At 31.8% G+C, this 10,251-nt stretch overlaps 1 protein-coding gene across 5 annotated transcripts; it reads left to right on the top strand.

Annotated features, from left to right (window-relative positions):
* The first annotated feature begins 4,211 nt into the window (after nt 1–4,211).
* Nucleotides 4,212–9,783, top strand: LOC122281678 (heparanase-like protein 1). 5 transcript variants are annotated; one of them, XM_043093411.1, is made up of 11 exons: nt 4,212–4,600; nt 4,715–4,788; nt 5,353–5,604; nt 5,738–5,774; nt 5,916–6,099; nt 6,276–6,424; nt 6,507–6,740; nt 7,577–7,766; nt 7,910–8,035; nt 8,177–8,276; nt 9,156–9,783. In XM_043093411.1, the coding sequence occupies exons 3-11, from the start codon at nt 5,395–5,397 to the stop codon at nt 9,546–9,548; spliced, it is 1,623 nt and encodes a 540-aa protein (XP_042949345.1). In that variant the 5' UTR covers nt 4,212–4,600; nt 4,715–4,788; nt 5,353–5,394; the 3' UTR covers nt 9,549–9,783. The 5 variants fall into 5 exon arrangements, with proteins under 5 accessions (XP_042949345.1, XP_042949343.1, XP_042949341.1 ...); XM_043093409.1 differs by having other exon boundaries at nt 4,212–4,580; XM_043093407.1 differs by lacking the exon at nt 4,715–4,788.
* The last annotated feature ends 468 nt before the right edge of the window (nt 9,784–10,251 follow it).

Genomic DNA, 10,251 nt, shown 5'->3' on the forward strand with positions numbered 1-10,251 from the left:
AGAGTAGTGGGTTTCTTTTGGTTTTTCTAGCGAGAAGGGTAGAAAAGAAACCTTTTAGAAAGAAGATATAATCATCCGACATGTATCATTTTCAGTCGAGTAATACTATATATAATCGTAAAGTATATAAATCGCATATAATCATTTTAAAAAAAAAAGTGAAGTTTACTATTAAAAAATTTATTTTCTTTTCATGTAGTCCCGTATTTCAATTTTTTTAAAGTGATTGAGTAATACTTACACATTCATAATTATAAATATCATTTCTATTTTCAATCATATTAGTTAATGTCATATATTTTATGCAATTTTATTTTTCAACCACTTAAATGGTAATCCCTTAAATATGTCGGATAAAAAAATATAATTATAAATAATAAAACTTGAGATAAAAATCAACATGAATTATATTTCGCTGATAATATTCAATCTAAACAAAAGATTAAAAAGAAAGCTTAATTGAGTTCATGGGGATGTTAATCCTTATTTAGGCCATTAAAATGTATGTAAATTGCATGCTTGATTAGATTTACAATTTTTAATTTCTTTTGTGTGAAAAGAATAGTTGAACAATCTCAATGTTAAAAAAGAAAAACACACACATCGACATAAGTAGTTTGAATTTTGCTCACAAGATGTCGGTCATGACCAAGAGGAGTGACAAGAATTTCAATGTGTTTGGTATTTTGAACTTATGAAAGGGGGTTAGGTTTGTCATCAATTTGGGTTGACATCACATATACATATAGGTCCCACAAACCCCACCTAGTCTTAAAAGATTGGTTGATCCATGTCAATCCATTTTAAATATGTGTACTCTTAGATTTTGGCATTATCAAACAAGTTTTTGGAGATCAAAACTTATTGGTAGAGGAGTTTAATGAGGCTTTGGTGATCTAATTGTATTGTAGATTTTTGTTATATACAGTTATTTTTATATATTTTTTATACATTTTATTAATGTAATTAGTCAAAATAATTATTTTATATTAAAAAAATGACACAGCCAATCATATTAATGAAATGTATTATAAATACGTAAAAATAACTCCATGTAGAATTTTGGTTATATGGTATCTTTGTACTTCATGGAGTGGGTACTCCACCACAATGTGAGATTTACAAAGAAATATAAGTTTTTTTAATAGGAAAAATGCTATTTATTATCATTTCAATCATTATTTTCTCATCATTTATTCATATGATATCAAATGATTAGAAGCTAAATAAAGGTCGATAATCATACTATACTACAATATGATAATTAAAAAGATGATAAACGAAACTTATCTTTTAAGTTTTAACAAACTTTCCAAGGCATTTTAGTATTAAAATAGGTATATATTATGTCTCCATATCATTTTTATACTAATGTGACTTTGTCGACCAATGCTTAGACAAGATTTTATTTACAAAACAAAAATAAATTGAATGATTGATGGTCAATACTATATCAATATATAGAGATGTGGGTAAAATGATAATTTAAAATATTATATTTTTCTCTCATTGTTTTTATTTTATTTTATTGATTTTAATATTTGAGAAAGATTTGGTTAATCGACCAATAAACTCATTTTTCGTTCATAATCAAGTTTTAAGAGTATCGCGTCAAAGGAAAAGTCCTCCAAGGAGGTGTCCAAGAAACAACTCACTTCTTTATGTACATAGAAATAATATTTATAATTATAAAATATATAAGTATCTCGTAATCTCTTTAGAAAAATTGAGTAAATATGTCATACAAGACTTATATGAAAAAAAAAATTTTAAATAGTAAAGTTCGCTTATTTTTAAAACGATTATACGACGTTTGCACATCCCACAACTATATATAACATTATTCTGATTATATTTTTACCTTTATAGAATGTAAACCCACACCTTCATTTATTATTATATTTAGAAAAATAATTTATGGTCATTTTTAGGATGTGCATACTACAAACTCCATTCGGTCTCTTTGAAAACTCAGTCTCTTCTTTAAAAATAAAAAAAAAAGTATAGCACACATGGTATTCATGTGAAAAAACTTACTATGAGCTCTCTCTCTCTCTCTCTCTCTCTCTTTAATTTTAATTTTTTATAAATATCTTAAAATTATATACAACATTACTTTTAAACTTATATCATATATGAGTTTCGGAAACTTTCTCTAACCTATTTATAAATATGACAAGTATATATTAAGTATGAGTCAACACATGTTTTCTTTTTTTTTTTTTAAAAAAAAAGAGAAATAATATTTACAATAATAAAGTGTGCAAGCACTGCATATACTTTTTTAAAAAATGAGTATTGCTACATCTACAAAGTAATTATAAAAAAGTAATTCCACAAGTTGATGTGACTTCATCTGATCCGTTAGATCTACTTTACAATAAAAATAACTTTATAATCTGACGAACTACATCAATTTGTGAGATTATTAATCGAGTTAAAAGAAATTAATTGAGTTAATGAGGATGTTAATCCTTATTTAGGCCATTAAAATGTATGTAAATTAAAGGCTTGATTAGATTTGCAATTTTTAATTTCTTTTGTGAAAAGAATAGTTGAACAACCTCAATGTAAAAAATGAAAAACACACATCGACATAAGTAGTTTGAATTTTGCTCAAAAGATGTCGGTCATGACCAAGAGAAGTGACAAGAATTTCAATGTGTTCGATATTTTGAACTTATGAAAGGGGGTCAGGTTTGTCATCAATTTGGGTTCACATCACATATTATCATATATAGGTACCACAAACCCTACATAGCCTTAAAAGATTGGTTGATCTATATCAATCCATTTTAAAAGTAACACTACATATAATTTTTGAGTGCATAAATACTACACAATTTTTTTTAAAAAAAGTAGAGTCTATTATTAAAAACAAGTAATTTTTTATCATTTGAATTGCATATTTACTCAATTCTTTCAAAATAATTACGTAACACTGATTTATTTTATAATTATAAATATCATTTCTAAATAAATATGTGTACTCTTAGATTTTGGCATTATCAAACATCTTGACAAGTTTTTAGAGATCAAAACTTATATGGGTAGAGGAATTGCATGAGGCTTTGGTGACCCAATTGTATAGTCATATCTTTATACTTCATGGAGTGGGTACTATTCATATGATATCAAATGATTAGAAGCTAAATAAAGGTCGATAATGATACCATATTACAACATGCTAATTAAAAAGATGATGAACGAAACTTATCTTTTAAGTTTTAACAAACTTTCCAAGACATTTTAGTATTAAAATAGGCATATATTATATCTCCATATCATTTTTATACCAATGTGACTTTGTCTACCAATACTTAGACAAGATTTTATTTATAAAATAAAAATAAATTGAATGATTGATGGTCAATACTATATCAATATATCAAAAATATCTCGTAAATTATTTTGAAAAAGTAAGTAAATATGTCATATAAGATTCAAATTAAAAAAAAAAAAATTAACTTTTAATAATAAATTTTATTTTTTAAAAATAATTATCAGATATTTATACACTCTACATCATATATTAATATTTTACGAATTATTTTAAAAAATAATATTAGATAGAAATATTTGTCAATATCAAGAAACACGTGTCCATATTTTAGACTTCTCCAATTCATTATTGAGAAAAACTCTTATCCATTTGGTCAAGCGATGGGTCAAAATCGTAACTCATACCAACTCTTGTGAATTTATTCATAGCTATTAAGCATTTTAGAGCTGCCGACAGAACTGATACCAATATTAATTAATACTCAAGGGTCATAAATTGATGTAAGGATTATGTTGTACCAATAATTAAGTTGTATAATGCTGAGATGGCATCTCATTATTGGAGGCTGTTAAAAGCTCTGAAAACAGCCCATCCGTTTCAAAACATTTCATTAAAATAATAACGTACAAATTATTATGATTAGTTATATTTTATAATAAAAATAATTTTATAATTTAATATATTATAGTTACGTTAGTTTGTAAGTATATTTTTAAAAAATATTATTTTTATTTTTTAAATAATTAAAATAAAATTAATGTGAGAATTGCTAATGTTAGTTAATATATATATATATTAAAAGGAAATGCCTGGACGTAGAAATAACAGATACGAAGGGGAATGGGTCCTGTATAGACAGATTGTACTGTTTAAATCCCATTTACGTAAAGAAATAATCAAATCCCAAAATACATGAGAAAGATTTGGTGCAGGGATAACTTGCAGTCAAAGCTAAGATAATGGCTGAGAATGGAATCTCTGCCAAATATCAATTACACACCCAAAATATGCCCCCACGAGAAAGATTCTCAACTGTTTCCACATACCTAACCTAACCCATGACTAAATTATGCTTATCACTAAAACCTCAGCTAAATTTTAGCTGTTAACTTTTAGCAAACCGACAAGTATGATTTCCACCAATTTCACCCCCACATGGATTAGCTGCTTACTGTGGTGTCAGAAACGCCAATACAGGAAGACAGAGAGCAAGTTCCGCACCGGAAAAGAGCAACATTATTTGAAGTACTTCGAAAGAAAGTTGCTTCCGAGTTGAGCTTCACTGTTGCCATTAGTGGTGAGTTTGTGACATTTGAGGTTGGTTTTCATCTGGGTTGGCCTTATTTTATTGAATTCTGTTTGGGTTGCTTTCGGTTTTGTTCTTTATGTATCCACTACAAACTGATTTCTGATGCATGCCGCCGAGGAAAGCCACTTTTAGAACTGAGCGTCGCCATTTATTACCATCCATGGCGGTCTTTATATCTGGTTTAGTTTTATTGAAGGTAATTCTCATTTGGGTTGTCCATAATCATCTTACATCCTCTCTGGGTAGCTTTGGGTTTATATCCCAACAACCGATTATATTATGGGTGAAAAGTCTTATTTAAAAAAATAAAAAATAAAAGCATGAAAAAGCAGGCATTTTCTGCGTCTCTTCGTGGATCTAACAAGAATTTCTAACACAATACGTGTTCTTGATTACAAGCATATTTGTTTCCTTGGTGTTAATTTTGCTTTGTACTCTCTCTCTCTCTCTCTCTCTCTCTCTCTCTCTCTCTCTCCCCTCCCACTTTTGTTAAGGATTTTTTTTCTTTCTAGACATTTCTTCTGTATTTTATAGATTGAAATGAATTTTAGCTTTGATTCTTTCAAATAGCTGGTTGGCTAAAAAGATGAAAGATGATTAATGTAGTTTGGGGCAAATAAGAGTTGTAACTTCTGTAATTCCCATCCCAATGAAGTAGAAAAATCTCAAGTGTCGTGTAATTCTTTTCTAGAAACCTGTACTAGCTCTACACATTGTATAAGATCTGCCTGTCGTTAAGGAAATACTCTTCTTGTTGCAGTTAACTTGTATAGGCTGAGGTGGTCTTGAGAGTATTTACATCATGGGATTCTACCTCAATCTTTTTCTCATCCTGGTTTCTATCCCTGCAATTTTGGCTCAAGAAATTAGAGTTGCTAAAATTGTAGTAGATGGGACTGCAACAGTAGCTGAAACTGACGAAAACTTCATCTGTGCAACTCTTGATTGGTGGCCTCCAACAAAGTGTGACTACAACCAATGTCCATGGGGGAATGCATCTGTTACAAAATTGGTGAGGATCTAGAAGTTTCTACCACACAAGTGTATATTAGCATTCAAGGAACAACAGCACACACTTTTCATTAAATTGCTGGAACGCAGTGAAGCAATTTGAATCATGGCTCAGTGTAGTTTGCTTTTTTCAGGACTTGTCTCATCCGATACTTGCCAAAGCAATCCAAGGTTTCTCTGTCTGCTTCAATAAGCTTACTCCTTTTTATAAATGTTCATAACATGCGAATACTTTTCAGACTGATAAAATTGTTTTTTTATTATTTCGACTAACAACATAGTATTACACTTTCAATATTGGTGGGTTGATAGCTTTCAAGCATATGAGGATAAGAATTGGAGGATCTTTGCAAGATCAAGTATTGTACAATATAGGAAATTTGAAGTCTCCTTGCCATCCATTTCAAAAGATGAAAGATGGGTTATTTGGATTTTCAAAGGGTTGTTTATACATGAGGAGGTGGGATGAGCTGAACCTTTTTTTCGCCAAGACGGGGTAAGCTTTATGACATTTGAGCAATTTATTCTTCCAATTTGTGTCTACAGTATTTAGGAAAGGAAACTTCATCCCCCCCCCCCCCCCCCCCCCCAAAAAAAAAAAAAAAACAAAAGAAACAAAAAAAAAGAGGCGGAGGTTTTGCATGTATTCTTACCCGAATCTTTCATTTGTAGGGCAATTGTGACATTTGGCTTAAATGCACTTTATGGAAGGCACAAGATCAAGAGGGGTGTTTGGGGAGGAGATTGGGACCCTAGTAATACAAAGGATTTGATGGCGTATACCATTTCTAAAGGATACCAAATAGATTCATGGGAATTTGGTATGGACCGATAGACAAAGCTCTTAACCTTTTGCCATTATCTTGTTCTGCTTCATGATTATCTTTGCCTCTGCTATTGTAGGTAATGAGTTGAGTGGAAGTGGCGTTGGTGCAAGTGTTGGTGCTGAACAGTACGGGAAGGACTTGATCAAACTTAAGGATGTAATGAATGAGTTGTATAAGAATTCCACCTTGAAACCTTCACTTGTAGCACCTGGAGGATTCTTTGAGCTGGAGTGGTACGCTAAACTTCTTAAGGTTTCAGGTCCAAGAGTAATCAATGCCATGACTCATCATATATACAATTTAGGTGCAGGTGAGCTATTTGATAATACAAAATGCTTGTTCTACCTGGAAATCAGGACTTGAATATTTGCTAGTGGTTTAATTTGAAATTCTCATACATGGGAGCATTTCAGGATAAATTATTCCAGTGTCTACTTTGCGCATTCATTTTTCCCCTCAGAGTGGAACTCTGTCGTGTATCAGCCACAATGAATGGTTACTAGGACATGGAAAATAGTTAAATGTGTAATTTTCTTGACAAGTAAAATGCATAAAACACTTTCTTCTTTGATTCTCATGAAATGAATCCTGACAGGTGATTGTTCAGGATTTAGTTCAAACCCCCCCCCCCCCCCCCCCCCCCCGCGGGGGGCTACTACTCATTGACAAAAAAAAAAAGAAAGTATGGCTTGTGCTTACTTCCAGTATATCTAAAGGTTATACCAACCGACTCAAAGACATTAAACAGTTCATTCCACCTGTGATTCCACACCCAATACTAAGAAAATTACATTTTTGTGCGCTTTACAACAAAAATATAGGTATAATTCTTTGTCTCTTATCTTCTGTCTGGGTCTGTCAAATCTCTCTCCCTTTCTCACACACACAGTGCACAAATATGCACACTTTCAAAACTGGCATGGAGGTTAAGATCAACAAAACAAATAGGCGAGCGTAAATGTTTCTTTCATTCATACATAGATTACTTTCAACTCCTAAAGACTGCACTTCAAGACTGCTAGTTTCGTAATGATGGCTTTCTTGAAGGAAATAAGATCTGGCATGCCGTGACACATCCAAAGGCGCACTTATATTTTTATCTGTGCCCTCATGCTTCTGCTTTTACAATTCCTCTCTCCATTTCAGGTGTTGACCCCAGTCTTGAAAGTAAGATATTGGATCCCTCTCACTTGAGCAAGATATCAGAGACATTCAACAATCTTCAGCAAATTCTGCAAAGGCATGGTCCTTGGGCTTCTGCATGGGTTGGAGAATCTGGTGGTGCATATAACAGTGGTGGTCACCATGTGTCTGACACTTTTGTAAACAGCTTCTGGTAATTTTGGTTCTCACTTTCACATTTTCTTGTCTTTTGTCCATAACTTTTTTATAGTTTAAGCGTTTTATGATTTACTACTGTTCTATATTATTTGCGTCATCAATTTTTCAGGATTTCTCTTTTTCCTGTTTAAATTCTAGGTACTTAGATCAGCTTGGAATGGCATCAAAATACAATACAACAGTATACTGCAGGCAGTCTTTAGTTGGTGGGAACTATGGTCTCCTCAACACATCCACATTTGTTCCCAGACCTGACTATTACAGGCAAGAGCATAAGTTATTGTTTTGTTTTGTTTTCTTTTTTTTTTTTGGGTGGGGGGGCATTGCCCACATTGGTCATTTTTCTTTGCCAGTCTTATCTAATTATATATTGTTGCCTTTTGTTTGATATCGTGATTTGAGTAGTGCACTTCTATGGCATCGACTTATGGGGAAGGGCGTTCTTGCTGTTGATACTGATGCTTCATCATATTTACGCTCTTATGCCCATTGTTCAAAAGGAAGGGTAAGGCGCAATTTTGTGCTGATTTTGTACTGACTTATTTAGAAGGAAATAATTGTGGGAACATTGTAGGAGTCTCAAGGAAATTTTTGGATTAGTAGGTGTAGGTCATATCTTTTTGTGGTGAGGTTTTCATAACCAACCTTTTCATTATTACTTTCTATCATTAGTCATTTTTGCTTACTCCTGTGACCGTCCAAACCCGAATCTCTGGCATCAATATTCTCCTTGGCAGATCTAGATTTCATTACTCGTTTGGTTACGCAATTCAGATGAAATGAGATGAGATGTTTTGTTGAATAAAATATTGTTATAATATAATTTTTTAATATTAGTTTTGTTTTGGGATTTGAAAAAGTCGAATTGTTTATTATATTTTATGTGGAAATTTGAAAAAGTTGTAATAATATGAGATAAAATGAGATGAGATAGTTTAGTTTTGTGTAACCAAACCAGTTGATTTGCGAATACTTTAGCTTTATGGTCTAAGGTCACAACTAGGTTCTGGCGCTCGATTGAGGCATGTGGCTTCGTATATCTTCAGCACAACTTTTTGGATCAAAGTTTTGATTTCAAAACTTAATTTCGCCTTATCCCCCCTACTTCTTCCTCCACCTGGCTACTTCTCTTCAATTTTTACTGCAAGAAGATTTTATATAGAATGAGGGTCTCTCTTCCTCCACCTGGCTACTTCTCTTCAATTTTTACTGCAAGAAGATTTTATTTAGAATGAGGGTCTCTCTTCCATAAGTCCCTAAAACTTTCATATACATGTGAAGATTGCTATTTCTGCAATATGGCTTCTTGTCATTCTATAATATCTTGCATAAATTCCCTATTTCTTTCTGCTAACTTTTGACTATTGTCATCACATTTTTACAGGCGGGTATTACTTTACTGCTGATTAATTTAAGCAATCAGACTGATTTCATAGTCAAGGTTGAGAATCGTATGAATGTAAATTTTCATGCAAATGGGAAAACAACTCAAGGAGAAGGATCACTGATGCATAATATTAAGAGAACAGTTTCTTGGGTTGGAAGGAAAGCTTCAGATGGACCATTATACAGAGAGGAGTACCACTTGACTCCAAAAGATGGCTACACTCGCAGTGAAATCTCCCTTCTAAATGGGATTCCATTAAAGCTTACAGATGAAGGAGAAATCCCAAGTTTGGACCCTGTTCATAATGGCGTGAATTCTCCATTATATATCGCTCCGTTGTCTCTTGCTTTCGTAGTATTTCCCAACTTTGATGCCCCTGCTTGTGTATAATTCTTCTCTGCACTCTTTCTGGAGCTTCATTTCACTAGGTTGTGTATAACTGCATGGCATAGTGATTATGGTAATTGTAATTTGTATGTTGTGATGTATTTACAGCAAGTTGAAGTATCTTCTACTGAGAATAAAAACAAGAAATTTATGATAGAATATGCATTGTAATCTTTGCTGTTTGATATGGTTACTATTTTCAATGAAAGTCATCAATTTTCACGATGATTTAAATGAACATATTTCTCATATGAAATTTCTGCATTTCCTGGATCGTTTCAACTTGTCTTCTTGTGATAATCATTACCTTATAACCCAGAAAATTTATAAGGACGGAATTGGATTCTTTTTGAACAATTCTTTATGGAATATTCAATTAAAATGGATGAAAGAGTGGAGCCATGATTTCAATTTGAGGTCAGAGGTCATCGTTTTGATACTAACTAAATCAACAATGAAAATAAATGATTTTAATAATTTAATCTATATTTTGACACTTCTTATGTCAACCCATGTTTGACAAATAATGTTGTTTTGATTTAAGCTTTATGAATCTTGTTAATAGAAAAATTTAGGGCTTGTTTGGGTAATAAGATATTCTAAAATGTTATCAAAATTTCTAATAATTTTATTCTCCAATATCACTAAAATACAAAATATGTTTATAGATAAAACGGCATAGGAAGTAGGTTTTCTAAACATTTGT

The sequence above is a fragment of the Carya illinoinensis genome, chromosome 11 (genome assembly GCF_018687715.1).
Source record: "Carya illinoinensis cultivar Pawnee chromosome 11, C.illinoinensisPawnee_v1, whole genome shotgun sequence".
NCBI lineage: Eukaryota > Viridiplantae > Streptophyta > Magnoliopsida > Fagales > Juglandaceae > Carya > Carya illinoinensis.

Coding starts and splice junctions, on each gene's coding strand:
- LOC122281678 (XM_043093411.1), top strand. CDS start 5,395: ATGGGATTCTACCTCAATCTTTTTCTCATCCTGGTTTCTATCCCTGCA. Junction 5,605..5,737: donor ATGCATCTGTTACAAAATTG/GTGAGGATCTAG, acceptor TGCTTTTTTCAG/GACTTGTCTCATCCGATACT. Junction 6,741..7,576: donor TATATACAATTTAGGTGCAG/GTGAGCTATTTG, acceptor TCTCCATTTCAG/GTGTTGACCCCAGTCTTGAA.